General features: G+C 32.2%; 1 protein-coding gene across 1 annotated transcript in view; it reads right to left on the bottom strand.

Annotated features, from left to right (window-relative positions):
• LOC114337738 (4-hydroxybutyrate coenzyme A transferase) overlaps positions 1–19257 on the bottom strand; it is a 92426-nt gene that overhangs the window by 14165 nt on the left and 59004 nt on the right. Inside the window, exons 2-3 of the mRNA XM_028288263.2 lie at positions 3334–3496; positions 2628–2766 (exon numbers count right to left, since the gene is read on the bottom strand). Coding sequence (XP_028144064.1) covers positions 2628–2766; positions 3334–3496 — 302 coding nt within the window. The remainder of the gene's footprint in view (positions 1–2627; positions 2767–3333; positions 3497–19257) is intronic.

The raw sequence follows: 19257 nt of genomic DNA, 5'->3' as shown, positions 1-19257 counted from the left end.
TATAGTCCTCCCTACAAGATCCTGAAGAAATTTATTTCATTATTGTATTACTAAGTGTATTTTTAATGATTAACAATCGCGTATTAGGCGGCCGTCAATGATGAGTGCGAAAGAGACGCACCATTCCGGTCCGGCCGTCCAATGGTGAATTTGACTCGCACGCACATTGACGGCCGCCTCAATACGCTCTTAGCAGTCATTGTTATTAATTAAAAATAATAGTTTAGTAAAATTTTTTTAGGATCTTGTAGGTGGGGGGGGGGACTTTTTGATTTGGCCCTTTATGACTTTCATAATAATTTTTAACCGAGTTTATTAATAGACCAGGGCGCATCTGTAAAAATATTAGTACATTTGGACGTTGAGAGGTGACTCAAATTTTTTTGCAGAAATTGCTTGAAAATAAATCAAATAATAATATTTGAGTTATCCTCCCTCTCAAAAAGGTCCGGAACATTGTTTAAATAATCAAAATGTCAAAAAATTAAGGAAAAATTCGATTTTTTTCTTGGTTTTTTAATTATAACTTTAAAAGTATTCATTTCCGAGAAAAGTTGTACTGACATAAAAGTTGCGTAATTAAATTTCCTACAATATAGAATTGGTTAAAAATTTAAAAAATAGTCACCCTTGTTGCAAAATAGCAATAATTGTGAAAAAAAACATACAAAAACAAGTATTCGTATTTTACGTTTTTCAACCATTTATGCTACACTTAGGACCTTCATATTTCACCCTGAAAAACTTTATGATACAGTAAAACAATACTGTATAGCTCATTAAGATCGGTTCAACAGATTTTGCAAAATAAATTTTGCAATCCAGCTTTCGTAAAAAAAATTCATTTTTTCAAAATGTTACAGGACTGAAAATAAAGCAGATAGCAAGTTAAAAATTTTTTTGCGTAAGTGTACTGTACCTTTCATTCGCAATTTTGCAAAATTAAAATCGATTAACACCACGGCGTCAGGAATTTTTTTAAATAAACATTAATTATTGGTGCTACGCGCAGGACAGCGGATAGTTTGCTCTGATTGGGCATTCCAATGACCTTTGATAATGATTTATACATTTTAATTTTTATTACATTTCGATATAAATAGATAAATTTGTTTATTGCAAAATAAAAACCCATACTCTATCTTTTGAAATAACACTTTTATTAGCAAAAACTTTCTTTGTTCATATATTTTAACTTAAATAATAAAAGTTTATTATTTTTAAACATATGCAATTGTTTAAACAATATTTCACAAAAAATAATAAAATTAGTTTGATTTTTGTGGAATTAAAATATTAAAATACAACAAAATATAGAGTAAGAAAATAATATATTAGATAAAGATTGGAAGAAATTTTGGTGGAAATCAACTTGTGTGAATCGAACACCGCTGTACTGCGCGTAGCACCAAAAATTATTGTTAATTTCAAAAAATTTCTGACGCCGTGGTAATTAATCGATTTTTATTTTGAAAATTTCAAATGAAAGGTACAGTACACTTCTATAAGCAAAAAAATTTTTAACTTGCTATCTGCTTTATTTTCAGTCCTGTAACATTTTGAAAAAATGAATTTTTTTGCGAAAGCTGGATTGCAAAATTTATTTTGCAAAATCTATTAAACCGATCTTAAATAAATTTACAGTATTGTTTTACTGTATCATAAAGTTTTTCTGGGTGAAATATGAAGGTCCTAAGTGTATCATAAATGGTTGAAAAACGTAAAATGCGAATACTTGTTTTTGTATGGTTTTTTCGCAATTATTGCTATTTTGCAACTAGGGTGACTATTTTTGAAATTTTTAACCAATTTTATATTGTAGGAAATTTAAATACGCAACTTTTATGTCAGTACAAATTTTCTCGGAAATGAATACTTTTAAAGTTATAATCAAAAAACCAAGAAAAAAATCGAATTTTTCCTTAAATTTTTGACATTTTGATTATTTAAACAATGTTCCGGACCTTTTTGAGAGGGAGGATAACTCAAATATTATTATTTGATTTATTTTCAAGCAATTTCTGCAGAAAAATTTGAGTCACCTCTCAACGTCCATCTCAAAACAGATCCGCCCTGGACTATAAGCTTTGAAAATGGTTATTTTCGCATTTTTCAAATTTTAAATCGCGTAGGCATAACTCGACAACAATAAATTTTAGAGAAATATCACAACAGACCCTTTTTGCTCCGAATAACCCACGTGATCTAAAAACAATTTGTCCGAATTGAAAAAATTGTTTTTGTGAATTTGTTTAAAAAAATTGTTAACAATTTTTCGACCACACAACCACCTGGCACCCTGTGGATTTGTAATAAGGGCCTGTTTTTGAGTAAGTTTGTGCAAAAAAATCGAATCGGAATAATTTACCTAACGGGGGCGTTGTGTGAATCAACTCTTACTAAATAGCATTGGGAAGAGTATACTTTTTCTAGTTGGAGTCGACTTTTACTAGTAATTGTTGAATAAAAATCTTAATTTTATATTATAATCAACTTTTACTAAAACCAGCCGTTTGAGTTGAATCGAACTAGAAATAGTCAACTCCAACTGGATAATCAACTTGAACTGTAACATATTATACCAATATTTTTCAAATTCTACGAATGCTTAATAGAACTATGCTTACCTGAATAACTGCAATATCTGGTTTAACTATTTGTCTAGTAAAAAGTAGTGGAATTTCTGATAAAAATATCGGAATGGCGTCTCCCCTACCATCGGCAACGGCTTTTCGTACATTACCGCCCATGAAGAATGAACATGACCTAAAAGATAAATAAAAGATATAGAAAAGTAATTCATTTAAGTCAGATTATCTTCTGGGAAAATTTGGATGGTAAAACAAACAGATTTAGTGATGTTGTCGCTAACCATATTCGATATTGATAAACTTAACACAATCTTAAAATAGTGAACAATAAAATCGCTAATTCTAAAAATTGAAATTATCAAATGTTTTTGTTTAATAAGATATTTCCACTTCTGCTACAAATGACAGCTTGGCATTGACGATTCATACTCCAAATAAACGGTCTTAAAGTATTCTCATCCAATTAATTCCAAACGTTGTTCCCGTTCCTGCAGTGTGTTTCATTGATTAGGAGAATTCTGCAGACGTCTACCAAGCAGGTCTTAAACATTCTCTATAGGACTAAGATCGGCACTATTCGCTGGCCATCCCATAACGTCGAACCCAACTTCCTCTGGATAATTTTTCACTATATTTGCAACGTGCGGTCGTGCATTAGAACAAAATTTTGGGCAATTTTTGTAGATGGTGCGTTAATTTCTTGGAGCAGTGTATAATACGGTATACTTGTAAAATACTTTACCTAAAAATTCCCTCACAAGAAGGATCCGTATACGCCGCAGGACCTTCTGTGTGCATATGGCATACTGTAATATCTTTAAGATTTTTGCTCTTTCCTACTTTTGTCATTGCATTTAGACAGTCGATCGGTGTAGCTGCGGCTCCCTGAGAGAATACGGTTTGACCTGGAAGAAAAAATTAAGTGTTAAATAATTTTTTGAATAAAAAAAAACCTTGGTTTAGTTTTGATTTTTATTTCTTTATCGTGGCAACTTGTTACTTCCCAAATTTTGGAGAATAATACCACAATACATCAAATGTTACATGTGTAAAGATGAGAAAACATGTGATTTAAATGCAAATATTGTAGAAAGAATGAATCAGGGCACAAAAAGCATTTGAAGAAAGAGAAATACAGCCGATGTTAGGCTGGCAAAACAAATGGAGACAGCCTTAAAACACATTTGATAATAAGGAGACCCGGCAGTTATATTTGACTACCTGCAGTTAGAGTAAATTTAGCAAAAGTAGAAATGCATAAAAAAGGTTTATTTTGACATTTCGATTTCCAATCTAAATCGAAGTAGACACCGAAACGTCAAAACGAATTTTGAATTGAAATTTTGATTAATTCTCATTAAATATATATCATATTCTAAATGAACGATATTTAGAATAGTATATAAAGGAGTAGAACAAACAAGGTATAAGTTGAATAATAAAAATTTAATTTTAAAATAATAATTAGAAATTAATTTTAATAATAGAATTATGGAAGTGGGACCAATAACAAATGACTAAAGAAGTGGTAGCTTAGTACCTGTTAACAAAAATATAGAAATGAAAGAAATCAACACTGTTCAAATTGACGAAGTAGTTGATGGAACGTAAAGAAAGATAAATACCACATTTATGCTTTCTTTTTGGTATTGCTGGTTTGTTAATCTCCTTGTTGATCTAGTTCCTGCCTAAAATTAAACAATATTCATTTCATTTTTAATTCGGTATACATTATATTAAAAGTAATTGTATTGCTTTTCGTATAACCCCTCTGACTGGACTAATTTTTGTTTCAAGGCTGATAAGAATTTCACATAAAAAAAATGTATTTTATTTTGATATATAGGTAACCTTGACAGTTATCTGGAAATGAACAGGTGTAAATATAAAAAGCAAACAGATTTGGTACATCTCATTAAATAACAGTAATATAAAAAAATATCTATACTACAGTTGCGTGCATATAAAGCGGTAAAAATTACAATTTGAAAATGTTTAAACAAGACGAGATAACATGTGATATCCTGTTTTAAAACGCGATCGAGCGCAGTCGTTCTAGTACGCATATTTGAAGTTTGACTTATTGGCGCCAAATTAGTAAAACAAAGCGCCAAATAATAAACATTTTTGTTATATTTTGCATACATTAATAAACGTGTTGTCGAAGTCGAACACACTATTTCTTACAAAACATTAAAAGTTACTAAAAGCAGTCGATTACCTTCTCAAAAATTTATCAAATATATCCAACAGATGACAGATGGCATCAATTAAAAATGCTCAGATATCGGTAATAATAAAAATATAAGCTAACTATTGCCATTTAGGGATAGTTTCATATTATTAGTACAAAATATGACTAACAAAATTTACCTCAAGTTACCTAGAACTCACCTAGGACCTAAAATGAAAATGTTACAAATTTGTTACGTTGCCAAGAAGAGGGTTAAGCCCTTCAAGAGGACCAATCCTCGAAAGAAGACGGCACCTTAAGAGGAAACTCCATTTTAGATGACGTATCTCACGGGTTCGTGAGCTGGACTCAATTTGGGAGCATATATACGAGCGTGGATGAGATTAAATAACCGTGAACACGAATAGAAAATGATTCCTTCGAAAAAGGTAAATTTGCGGAGTGCCTAAAGACAGCCATTATTATTCCTCTTCATAACGGTGGTGAAAAATCTAATGCCTGCAACTATAGACCTATTGCCTTACTACCGGTACTCTCCAAAATTATTGAGAGACTCATTAAAACTTGACTTATGTCCTTTATCGTTGATAACAACATTTTATCTCAAAATCAGTTCGGCTTTTTAACTAATAAATGTACCACTGATGCAATGTTTTCTGTACTACATGAGGTTTATCAAGCACTAAACAATAATCTTTATACTGCCACTGTTTTCTGTGACTATGCCAAAGCTTTTGATTGTGTAAATCACGACATCTTGATTAAAAAACTAAATTTCTATGGAATTAGAGGTATTTCTTTGAATTGGTTCCAATCCTACTTGAATAATAGGAAACAACTAGTTAGAGCAAATGATACTGACTCTAGTCCCAAAAACATTGTACGTGGAGTACCGCAAGGTTCAGTATATCACTAATTTAAAAATCGATGGGAAATTTTTTCTTTTTGCTGATGATACCAGTATCACTTGGAGCAACTCAACTATTGCATCTCTTTATGAAACTATAACTTCGGATCTACTGACGATAAAGACCTGGTCTGACTCTAATTTACTGTCTTTTAATGTAGATAAAACAGTAGCATTATCCTATAAAGGCTCTTCAACCTTTGCCTCTTAATAACAGCCAGATCAGTACCGTTGATTCTGTAAAATTTCTTAATATTTTTTTAGACAGCAACCTCAAATGGTCCCTTCATTTCGATTCGTTAAGTAAGAAACTCGCCTCAGCTTGCTATGCAATAAGATCTGTCTCAAGGGAACTCAATTTAGCATCTTCTAAAATAACATATTTTTCGTTGTTCGAGTCTCATTTTCGATATGGTCTTCCTTTTTGGGGTTCTAGTACAGCTGCTCAATTTGATGTTATTTTTAAATTGCAAAAAATAGCAATAAGATATGTTTGGCATCAGAAGATCTACACATTGCAGAAGTTACTTCAGAAATCATGGAATTTTAACACTTCCATCTTTATATATTCTACAAATGGTTTGTTTAATTCGTAAACACCTTCATGTCTTTCCAGCAAGGCCCAATCATCTTTACTCCACCAGAAATTCAATCTTTGATATTTATTTACCGATCCCATCCACTGAGTTAGTAAAGAAATATATATTATATTCCGCAAAAAAACTTTACAACCACCTCCCTTTACAACTTAAATCTGCAACATCTTTTCCAAAGTTCCATAGAATGACAAAAGCCTATCTATCTAAAAGACCATATTATTCAATAGAAGAATTTCTTAATGAATAAGAAAATTGGGTTTCATACGCAGTAGCTTAAACTGTTTTTCCTAATGTTGTATTTTATTTGTTGTAAGTATGTTCAATTTGCAATTTATATAAATTTTGCAATTACATAATTGTTTTTGTCTTTGGTTTTATATCTTATTTACTGTATATTGACGATTTATCTAATTTTATTAAATTGTAGTTGTTATTTTTGTTGTTAATATTATTTTCCTTTTGACTGTATGTAAGCTTTGTCCATAAAATTGTAAAAATTTTGAGTGACAATAAAGCATATTTCTATTCTATTCTATTCTAAAACCACTTACATATCCATGTCTACACAGGATAGCAGTCAGAGAATCATCATCATCATTCTGGCTTTACCACCCTGTGTAGGACCTAACCTCAAGAATTTCTCTCCAGTGGTCCCTATTCATCGTCTTCATCCGCCAAGCACCTATGCCCATATTTCGAAGTCAAAGAAAGATACGAAAAACCAGACAGATAGAGAAAAGTGTGGAAAATGCACCAAAATAGGAATCAAGAAATCCACACAAACGTAACTCTCTGAACGAAGTTAAAGAAACGTATTAGAACAGGAGAGGACGGCCCATTAAGGAATGGAATAGTGACATCTCCCAGATTCTACAAATTAAGGGGAAAACTTGGCAAGAAGCAACACAAATGGCAATCAATAGAAAAGAATGGAGAAAATTTATTAAGAGCTAGACGCAACTCCCGATATATATGGACCCTTCACTCTTGTTAGAGTATAGGTCGCTCAAATACTATGAGCTTATTTAATCCATTTCACGCGGTGGATTAGTCCGCAATCCCGATACCTTATTAAAATTGAATGAATGGCCTAACACCGAAAGGTATCAATGGGTCTACTGATTAAGTAAGTTATTACACCTATAATAATTTAAAACAGCAATATATGGAAGTGAGACATGGGTCTTAAACCAAAAGTCAAAAGAAAAATTGTTAAGATGGGAACGCAAGATTTTGAGGAGAACACTCGAAGGAAAGAAAACAGAAGATAGTTATATTAGGCGAACAAATAAAGAGATCTATGATATCTACACAGAACCAACCATAGATATGATCATAAAAAGAAGATTGCAGTGGCTGGGTCATATTGAAAAAATGCCAGAAGGAAGAACACCGAAGTCAATAGCTTAGAAGACACCATGCTATAAGAAAAAGAAGGAAAGACCTAGAAGACGATGGCGACAAGCGATTATAGCGGATTTGGAAGAAAAAAATATCTAGAATTGGAGCAGCATATCACTCAACAGCAAAAAAATGGAAAGAAATAAATGGTCTCTGGGCCTAAATGGCTTGTTTTAAAGCTCTCTATAATATAATAATTTAGAACTATTATCAATGATATGCAAGTTTTGAAGTGGTTACTCAGGCACGTGCAGAACAATTATTGCCAAGGAAAATGTTTCCTTAACGTTTCCTGTTATCAGTTGGCGATAAAATGTTTTTCTGCTCATTGTTATATCTCATTATTTTAAATAAGCCTTATCAATTATATCATTCCTCTAGTCCTAGTCGAAGCATGAGAATAGCAAACTTTTTTTATCTTGTGTTTGTTGAGTTTTGTTGTCAAATAAATATTATTAATCTGAAATAGACGATAAGATAAATGAAAATAGATTACGGGACTAAAAACTGTAAAAACACCTTGATATTTGTAATGTTCGAACCTTTTGTAAATTCATTGTTTCCTCATGGAACTTGCAAAATTATTTTATATATTATATTATTAAAAAATATATTTACAAATAAATATTATTTGTACATAGATTTTACTCAATTTCACTTTGTACTAACTTTTTTCTTATTATTCTGTGTGGTTCTGCACAATCAGAATATACCATTGAGTATAAAACATCCACCATCAGATTTTTTCAGAAAAAACATGAATGTTGCCTACAACATCATGGCCAAGTATGTCAATCTCAAGTTTGAATAAACAGAACATCCTAACACCTCAACGGTTATGCACTCTTCTTAAGAGTGAGGTTATGCACTCAATAGGGAACTTGCATAAAATTTTAAATTCAAAAAAAATGTTATAAATCACAACATAACATAATTTAAAACATGTATCAAAGATAATAAAGTTGTTTTTATGTTCCGTTTGGCCCCTAAAGACGATTCTAAATTCAAATTAAAGCAGCTAGCCCAAAACGCGTCGTGACGTCATATGGTTGTGTATTTACATTCTGCACCAACAAAATTAACAAAATTGTATATAATTTTAAATTAGACATTATAAACGTCAGTACTTTCGTTTGAACTATTCATAGAAAACTTGTACTTTTACAAAATGGTTTTATTTTCCATAGAAAACATTCTTTCCTTTCTTTCAAAAACTGTATCACACTCCAATCTCAATAACAAACTGGTATATATCACAGATCACTAGATGTTTCACGCAGGTATCTCAAGGTCATCCTAAACTAAATGTCATTTTTAGTAATGATACGTTTTTTGAGATGTCGCCTTGCACCTGGAGTGAAGATTTCTTCTATATCACTGAGTTTGAGTGTCATTATAATTTGTCAATTGTCATCATTGTCAGTATGCCTTTATATTTATAAATGTTTATCTGATTGTTAGCAATAATAAAAAATCCTGATTTAGATAAAATGGATTCAAATAAAGTTTTTGAAACAAAACGAATGTGATTTGAAGATCCCTAGGAACATCCAATTCCTGGCTACATTTGCATGGTGAGTTAAACAAGTATTTGTTATTAGAGAACAAGTAACACAGTTAGTGGTGTGTAGGGAAGCAAATGAATGTAACACCAAGTAAGTAACCCCTACTGAAAATATATAATTAATAAAAATTATTTTACGTGAAATGAATCATGGTTATTATCAAATCAATTATATTAATTTTTTGTTTTAGTTGAAAGTCCTTCAACAAGAAGTAGAGATGCACACATGTTTCAATCATTTGAGATACCCTTTTGTAGAAGTATTTGGAACTCAATTTGGAAGATAAATATTAATAATTTCATTTGTAAAGATACGATTTGTAAGAAAGTATATACAAAGTGGTTTTGCTGGTATTAAATAAATAAATAAAAATACGTTGTCATGTCTCATTTTTTCCCAAATGGTATTTTGTATATTTGAAATTAAAAATAATTTGCGTATTTTAAAACCAAATTATTTTTTTTTCAACTATACAAATATTTTAACCTAACATTTTCTTCCCACCAAAATTACATTTTGAAATTCCCGCTTGGATTAGTTCCGATACAAGCGGCATGGAGCGCTGTTTTTCATATTTAACCAAAGCGTTATCGTGGAACATCTAGAGGAGGTAGGTGATCTGTGGTATATATTATTACAATGACAAAGAATAAATGTCATTAGAATATAAATATTTTTCCCTTAATCCGCGACGCTGAGCTGGCCAAATACCCAAGTAGGTGGAGGCCAATAAACTAAAGAAAGAGAAGAAGAATAAACCTAACTATAAACATAAATATAACCTTAGACAAGGAAAGAGAGAGGACGAGTAATTCTATGACCAAAAGTGAAGCCAAACCGACACCAGAGATTTTGATCATCGACGTATCTTTGGGGTATTGTTATGCATTGAGTATTTAAAATAAAAACATGAAATGTATTTAAAATGAAGAATTTGTGTACGGTAAATGTTTTATTAAGTTGCTCATATTACGTACATATGTTTCAATACATACATATGTTTTTATTACGAATTTTAGATGATGATTTACTTTATTTTTTATGAAATTTTAACCTTCAACGAACACCCACCACTGGCAACCCATTGTTATTTTTGACGTGACCGCCATGTTTCTGGTGACAAACAAACCAAAAACTGGCTTCACTTTTGGAACGTGTGTGTTAAATGGGTGTTACCCGTCCTCTCTTTTTTCCTTGTCTAAGAATATAACCATATAGTAAAACTATGTGACGTCACGGGTCGTTTGAACTATTTCAATATCGCAGATTTTAAATCTGTATTTCTAAGTTATTATGAGTTTTTGAAGCGTGAAATCTTGGAAATCTCATTTTTAAACAAAACTGAACATTATTATGTAATAAAAAAATGTGCAAGTTCCCTATTGATTTACTCTTTTTAAACACAATTTATTTCTTCAGTTTCAGAACTTTATTCATCACCATAAGTGGCTCGACAATCCGTTGTGGATCTTGGCCTGCTCGCAAAGAAGTCGCTACTCTTGTCGATTCCTGACAACTTCCGTCCATCTTCTGACCCCTAGAATCTTTAGGTCTTCTTCCACATCATCAATCCACCTTATTCGTGGTAGTCCTCTAATTCTTGAGCCCTCTGGTTTTGAAAATGTTAGTCTTTCCGTGTATTCGTGATCTGACATCTTAACAATGTGTCCAACCCATCTAAGTATCTGCACTTTAACGAATTTCACAATATCTGGATCGCTGTATAACTGGAGAGAACCTTACTCGCTAATTCCATAATATCAAATTTCACGTTTGAGTTCTTCCTCCAGTTCCGTTATTTTCTCATCTTACATTGTATGTAAATACGTGCAGCTTTCGTCATTGTTGGTAACCTCTTGTTACCCGGGGATTTTTCGCACCCTCTGCCCGTTGTGCTTGAATCCTACCACTACCTTGGTTGGGAACAAGCGAGCTGCCGGGAACTGAGTAGTACATTCTTTCACGGTTTTTGCTCTAAATTTTAAAGAACCGCTTGCATTGACATGAAATTTGGCATAAGCATAGCTTACATTTTAAAGAAAAAAAGTGATATTGTGCCGATGTGTGCTTTTTCCCTGGGGGTGACTTTCACGACTTTCACCCCCTCTTGGGGGTGAAAAAATATATGTCCAAAATAAGTCCGGAAATGGGTAAACTGACTAATTTTAAGTAACTTTTGTTTTACAGAGCTTTTTCGCCAAGTCAACACTTTTCGAATTATTTGCGAGTGAATATGTTAATTTTTCAACAAAATAACCACATTTTTAGACGGTTTTTGGCAAAACGTTCTTAGAAAAAATATAGCCTGTAAAAAATTTTAAAAAATGGTGTACGCGTTAGGTCTCTGGACCTCGTAGAACCAGAGTTATAGCCAATGAAAAGTAGATTCATATTCACCAAATTTCAAATAGAATATTTCGACGTGAAATATCCAAAAAAATCAAGCAATTTTTGGGGAAAACCCATTTTAACTTTTTTAAAGTGTTTCAAAAAATCTTTATTTCTGTTTTTATAAAAAGTTTCTAGCATTAAATTAGAGCAAGTTACGCTCAAAATAAAGTTGGTCCCTTTTGTTTTGCCAAAAAAAAAATCGGGAAGACCACCCCCTAATTAGCAACTTAAATGAAATTAACCGTTACCGCTCCACAAATTATTTTACTTATATTGTGTTTATATTATGATCTGTAAGTTTCATCGATTCAAAGCGCTTATTTTTGAAAAAAATTTGGTTTTAAAGTAAAATTTTTAAAAATTTTAATTATGAGAAATATGCTTTTTTTCAAAATAACTTAAAAATTGTTAGAGATAGCAAAAATCTCGAAAAACAAAAAAAGTCAGCATTACTTTTCTGAATATCATGTATTTTTTTGTTTTTCTGTTAGACAAAAATTTATTAAGATTTGGTGTTTCTAAATTAGCATACATTCGTGATCAGTGACTCTTTCAACCCCTTTTAACTACAGCCCTTTCAAAAATAAGGTATTTGAACCGATGAAACTTACAGATCATATAAACAATACATACACGAGTCAAGAAACTTGTGAAGTCGTAACGATTATGTTCATTTGAGATACTAATTAGGGGGTGATTTTCCCGATTTTATTACCAAAGAAAAGGGACTAGCTTTATTTTGAGCGTAACTTGTTTATTTTTGATGCTAGAAATTTTTTATAAAACAAAAATGAAGCTTTTTTTAAACACTTTAAATACAGTGGTACCTCGATATACGAGCGCCCTAATATACGAGTGTTTTGAGATACGAGCCGCCGAGCGAGCGATGTTTTGCTTTGAGATGAGAGCAAAATTTGAGATACGAGCAACCGCTTTTTATTAAAATTCATCCTCTTTTTGACTACCTACTTCTAACTTGAAGAAGGTGATAAAGGGTATAATGTCAGCTAAGGACGTTACAATAATTTCCAAGCTCCGGACCTCTCTAAATGAAAAGATGGAGAAACTAATGATGGTGTGGGTGACAGAGAAGCAGCTTCAAGGAGGAGCCTTAACACAGAGCATCGTATGTGAGAAGGCACGAGCGATTTATGAAAGGGAGGAAGAAACAAACCTCTTTGGACAGTTTTTTAAATGAGCTGCAGATGAAGATGAGCAAAGTGTGACGAAAAAAGCTAAGACCACTGACGAAAATTAAGCGCTTCCGTAAGCACCTCACTTTTTCTTATGTTTTTACAGAATATGTATGTATTTGTTGTTATTTATAAATAAATGTTTCTTCTTGTAAAAGCATTTTTCTTATTTAAAAACACTTAACAAAAACAACTAAAGTGATTATTTTTTTGGGACTGGAACGGATTAATGATATTTCAGTTGATTTCAATGGGGAAAATTGCTTTGACATACGAGCAATTTGACATACGAGCAAGGTTACGGAACGAATTACCCTCGTATTTCGAGGTACCACTGTAAGTTGTAATTGAGTTTTCCCCGAGATGTGCTTCATTTTTTGTTATTTCACGTTAAAGTATTCCATTTGGAATTTGACGAATATGAACCTATTTTTCATTAGCTATAACTCTGCTTCTACTGTGTATAGAGACGTGATATATACATCATTTTTTTTTTAATTTTTTACAGGCTATATTTTTGCTAAGAATATTTTTTCCACAAAATACTTACTATTTGAGTTATTTGCGAAAAACCGTCTAAAAGTGTGGTTATTTTGTTGAAAAAATGAACATATTCACTGGCAAATAACTCGAAAAGTATTGACTTAGTGAAAAAACTCTATAGAACAAAAGTTACTTAAAATTATTCAGTTTATCCATTTCCGGACTTACTTTGGACGAATATTTTTTCACCCCCAAGAGGGGGTGAAAACCACCCCCAGGGCAAAAGCACATATCGGCACAATATCACTTTTTTTCTTTGACTTGTTAGCTATGTGTGTACCAAATTTCATGTCAATCCAAGCGGTTCTTTAAAATTTAGAAGTTTTGCAATATTTTACCGTTAAAGAACGTACTAGAGAGGCCTTTTCTTGAATGCCTGTTCATGCTGAGGAGATTTGGCAATTAAACACCACGCTTGTCAGGCGGGTTGGTGAGTTGATTTGAGAAGTTAGTAGAAAACAGTAAGAATTTACTTGCAAAAAACTTACAAGATCTCCAGACATTAGTTAATCTAGTCAGTGAAGCAAGTTATCGGAGACGTTTTAAAATCAATATTTCAAAGACAAAGTGGATGGCACTTGGAAAGATTAATATACATAAAGGTCTGGTTTTTCTTAATGGAGAGGAGATATAATGTTTAAAACCATTTTAAATACCTTGGCAGGTGGTTAAATGTAAATATGACTCTGATGAAGAGATAATAACCAGGATTGAAAACTCACGTAAGGCTTTTATGACCTGGAAACCAGTTTTATGTAACAGAAACCTGTCGATGAATATTCGCAAGGAGGTCCTAAATGTTATGTGTGGTCTATCCTATAGTATGAAATGGTGAATTCAGAACGTCTGCTCATAAACACCGCAAAAAGGAGAAAAAGGTTTTAGGAAAATGTAAACATGATGACGGCCAACGGCAACCAGTGCCGGATTTACCACTAGGCCGACAAGGCCTCGGCCTAGGGCCGCAAGCAAAAGGGGGCCGCAGAGTTTTGTAAAAAACCACTTTTTTGGTAAAAAAATTGAATTTTTGTGTTCCAAAATTGCGATATTAGAGGCTAGTCATATGATAATGAATGACTCGAATATGTCAGGCAAATATATAGGTTTACAAGCGCTAATAAAAGAACATAACAATTTAACTGAGCATGTTCCATGCTCCGCTCATTTATTGAATTTAGTAGGCATACATGCGACTGATTGTTGTTTGGCAGTAACAAAACTATTCATGTTTATTCAAGAATTTTACGTTTTCATGAGTACATCTACTTCAAGATAAGCCGTGTTGGAAAACATTGTCAAAAATAGCAATAACGAAAAAAAACCCTCCATTCCAAAAAAAAAATAAACGTTACAAGGTGCCAAATGGCCTGCTGTAAAAGCTATTTTAGTGAACTACTGGAGCTACTACGATGCAGTAAAAAAATCAGCGGATACAGGGGACATAAATGTGAGCCGAGCTGAAGCTAATGGAACCAGTAAACAATTTTTCAAATTAGAGAATGCTATTCTAATGAACATGTGGTATGGTATTTTACAACGTTTTGACAAGAGTAGCAAAACATTACAAAATACTGCTACAGACTTAAATGTGTCTTGCAACATATACAAATCTCTAAAGGAGTATGTATTGCGTCTGAGAGACAACTTTGATTCCTATGAAAAAAGAGGAAAAGAGTTGTCTAAAAATGAAACCTACATTCTTGAAATAAAAAGATGCCCGCAAAAAAAGCTCTCCCTGGCGAAGACAAAGAAGATAAATCCACTGAACTCCACTTTAATGGCAAAGAATTGAAAGAAGACTTCAAGATTAAATGATTCAATGTTGTTATTGACAGGCTTTATTCAGAATTAAATGAAAAACTTGGATTTTAAAGAACTGGAAATGAAGAACTTGGATTTTAAAAAAAACGTTAATGTCTAATGAAGAAATCAGGGGAAAAGCTTCTATTTTGGCTAAAAAGTATCAAATCGACATATGTAGATGGTGACTTTGGAGAAGAGTGTGTGCAGTTTAAAGGCTTTGTTGAAGGTATATTTGATGAAGAGAGGGAACCTTATGATAACAAGATTACCAAACCTCCGAGGAATACACTTCTGGAGTATCTGAAACTCATTCGTGAAAAACGGTTAACAACATTATTTCCGAATAAGGAAACGGCTTTGCGTATTCGTCATTCATGCGCATTTTGCGCATGAATGATGACATTTTATGCATTTGGAGAAAGATCATTCAGCGTGTTGAAAATAATCAAAAACTACTTGAGGAACTCGACTTCTGACGAAGATTCTAGATTGTCTAGTTTGGCTAGTTTTGTTTCAAATACTGAGGTTTTCAAGCCTTAGACTTTAATTTGATTTTGCAGTCAAAAAAGCTAGAAAAGTGAGTATTTAGAGTTTAGATATGAGATTTATTATGAGTATTGGGTGGAGTGAGTGTCAATGTTAATCACTAATCCAACTTTATCCAAATTAAGAACATGACATTGACGTTTTTCAGTATAAGAGAATAATATGAGAATTGAACGAAGTTTATTAGTTGTATTCTTAATATTGTTAGAACTGTTTTGGGGTTTTATCCAAATTTGTAAACCACGATTATTTAATTAGTGAATACAAAATTTTTATGTACCGTATTCAAATAGAACATTAGTGGCATTTCTATTCATGTAGGCTTTGCTTTGTATTTTGGACCAATTTTAAAAAGTAAAATTAAAATAAACGTTATGTATTAATATGAAATGTGTTTTATACTTTAATTACATCCTCGGTGAAGTTATCGGGGGCCGCTGGGGGTAATTTGGCCTAGGGCCGCAAGTACCATAAATCCGGCACGGGCAACGTCTGAATACGGACACGGCGCCTAAAGAAGAAGTAGTAGGAATTGGATAAGAATGGGGTTAGAACATGATGATTTGTTTTCCGAATAGATTCTTCTTTTCCATATATCGCATTACTCGGAGATTATTAATATTGTATCGCTGTATAGTGAGAATAGATAACAAAGAATTGTCTAAAGAGTCCTAGGTCCTAGATGATAATAAAATGTAGAGTAGAAGATGACAATGGTGGCCACGAAAAAGATAGCAGAATTCAATGCTAGCGAACGGGCTACACCTAATGAGTCGAAATTTAGGTTCAGCATAGTGTCACGAATGGTTTTGAAGAAGAACGAAAAAAACAATACGTCAACAGCTACACAAATCTTTGATCTTGAAAAACATACAAATATTTGTATTGAAAATATCACTGTTAGTGCCTGTATGTTATTGTTAATAACATTTAAGATAACTTACATACCAAGAGAGATATACATATTTCTCTTGTTGTTGTTTAACCCAATTAAAATGATATCGCCGTTTCTCTTTATCTGTAACGTCACAAAAATACCGATATTAAAAGTTTGAACTTCATGCAAAATTAAAATTTTCTCAATACGATTACCATTTAAAAAGTGCTATCTATAGAAGGTCGTCTACTATCTACTTCTTATGTAAATATTTCCTGAACTAACTATATATAGCACAAATGAAAATGGATTGTCCTAGTTTTCATTTAAAATGAATTGATACATATACGCTATTCCACGAATATACGCCTGTGTTGGATTATTTCGACAACGAATATTTTATTGTGCAAAATATGAAGAACGAAAATAAATTGCAAATTATATTGCTGTTTAATGGAATAATTATTAGAGCCATTTACTTTCGTACTTCTTATGTTGCACACTGAAATATTCGTTGTCGCGATAATCCCAAACAGGCGTATGTTGGTGGAATGAACCATACATACATACATTTAGAAAAGAAAGTGCCATAGTATGGGAATATAATTATTGAATAATTAAACGATAAAAGACTTAAATAAAGACAGTTAAGATTTAATTTGTTTCAGAGACCACCACCATCTGTTATATATGTTTCAGTTTCAACCTCTTGGTATCATCAGAACAGCCTGAGGTGTGCTCTGAATTCAAACCAAATCTAACTGTCGAGTAAGCAAACTAATATGAAATAATTTGCAAATAGACGCAAATAGACTGTATAAATGATTATCCTTCACTTTCGCATATAAGCCTGGATCCCGAGGTCTAAAAAAAGTTGATTAATAGCAAGCTGAAAATTTGTTAATAGCTTAAGGGTGTCTACTCTGAAAAACTTTGATATGTGGGAACACTGGAACAGGGGAAGTTTTAATTGTGGAACAGGTTAAAAATTTGGAATGGTCATACCACGAAAACGTTACATGTATTTTGTCCGAAAGAACTTCCAATTGATTTGTTAGCCTTTCATTAAACTCTCATGCAAAAATCAGACTGGTATTTATCACCTGCCACAATTCCTGTCATTTGATATGTTCTACGTATCGGACTTATTAAAATGCCCAGTTGGTGATAAATACCAGTCTGATTTTTGCATGGCAGTTTAATGAAAGGGTAACAAATCAATTATTGGAAGTTCTGTCCGACAAAATACATGGGACATTTTCGTAGTCTGACGTTCCAAATTTTTAACATGTTCCACGAATGAAACTTCCCCTGTTCCAGTGTTCCCATATGTCAAAGTTTGTCCGACGAGACACCGTTAAGCTATTAATCAACGTTTTTTTGGTACGCAGGATCCAGGTATAAAAGATTTAATCGTTTGAAAGGAATAGTGATCTCCACTCATATTGTACGGGAATATCAGACCAAATCCATTTTAAACATGTTTAATCATGCTAGTTTTCAAAGTCTCTGTACTAGGCTGGTCTCTTTTAATAATCAAAAACGACAAATATTATTTATTGGATGACATGTTCTACTCAGTAGAGAATGTTTGCACAAGGCGATTGGGTACTTAAATGATGTACATACTATATATCATCTGTATCAGTACCTAATCATTGTAAATACTTATGTTTGTTATCTCTATTTTCGCACTTGTGCATGTATATATTTTATTTATATAATATATATAATTTTTTGATGACATCTTTATAATTGTATGGTTTAGAAGGCCAATAAATTAAATTTTATTATTATTATACGAGTTCAGGAAAACTTGGCAGAAAAAAGTATGGCAACTTACATACGGAAGGGGTGGTCAAGCCGGGTGACTGTTGAGGCACCAAATTTTGAGGGGCGCTGATATAAAAATAAAATATTTTTTACATTCATTATTTTTTTAGATTTTATAAATTAGAATTGATCATATTTCATGCGCCACTGATTGCATAATTATTGTAATATCGTTTATAAGAGTTTTGATGCATTTTATATTGATGCCATGACAAATGCTTTTTAATCTCTAAAGTTTATTTTCATTTTCTTAAAATAGACGAAGATTAAATAAGTTTTTAAGTACCTATTCGTTGTGGAAAAAAATAATTTTAGGTATTCACGTAATAAATAATATAAATTAATAATTAAATATATGGAAAGAGATCATAATATTAATGTAATATGAAGCTAAATGAGCTATTAGCTATTATAATACCTCTACAAGGATATCAAAACAGTAAAAGAAAACAACAGCGAGAAGAAAGAGTAAGAAAAAGCAAAAAAATTATGGGGTTCTTTAAAGCAGAATAAACCGAGACCCAGTTAAGAGCGTAGGAACAAAAAAAATTCGGGCCAATGCTTTTTAAATGCATTAATTTTTTTCGAAACCTGAGAAAACTAATAAGTATTTTGAAAAATTTAGATGCAGAATAAAAGCAAAGATTGCATTATTACCGAGAGGCCAAAGTCCAGGATAACTTCTCTAATGTTTATTTTAATAAGTGGCAGGGGTGAAAAATGAAAGAAAATTTAGTATGTTTTTTAATTTCAAATATCTCATTCAAAAGAAACTTTTTGTTTATTCTAAGGGACTTTCTGTCCTCGGTAATAA

This window comes from Diabrotica virgifera, chromosome 2 (genome assembly GCF_917563875.1).
Source record: "Diabrotica virgifera virgifera chromosome 2, PGI_DIABVI_V3a".
NCBI lineage: Eukaryota > Metazoa > Arthropoda > Insecta > Coleoptera > Chrysomelidae > Diabrotica > Diabrotica virgifera.
The sequence above is the reverse complement of the archived record's forward strand: the minus strand, read 5'-3'. Positions and strand labels throughout refer to the sequence as shown.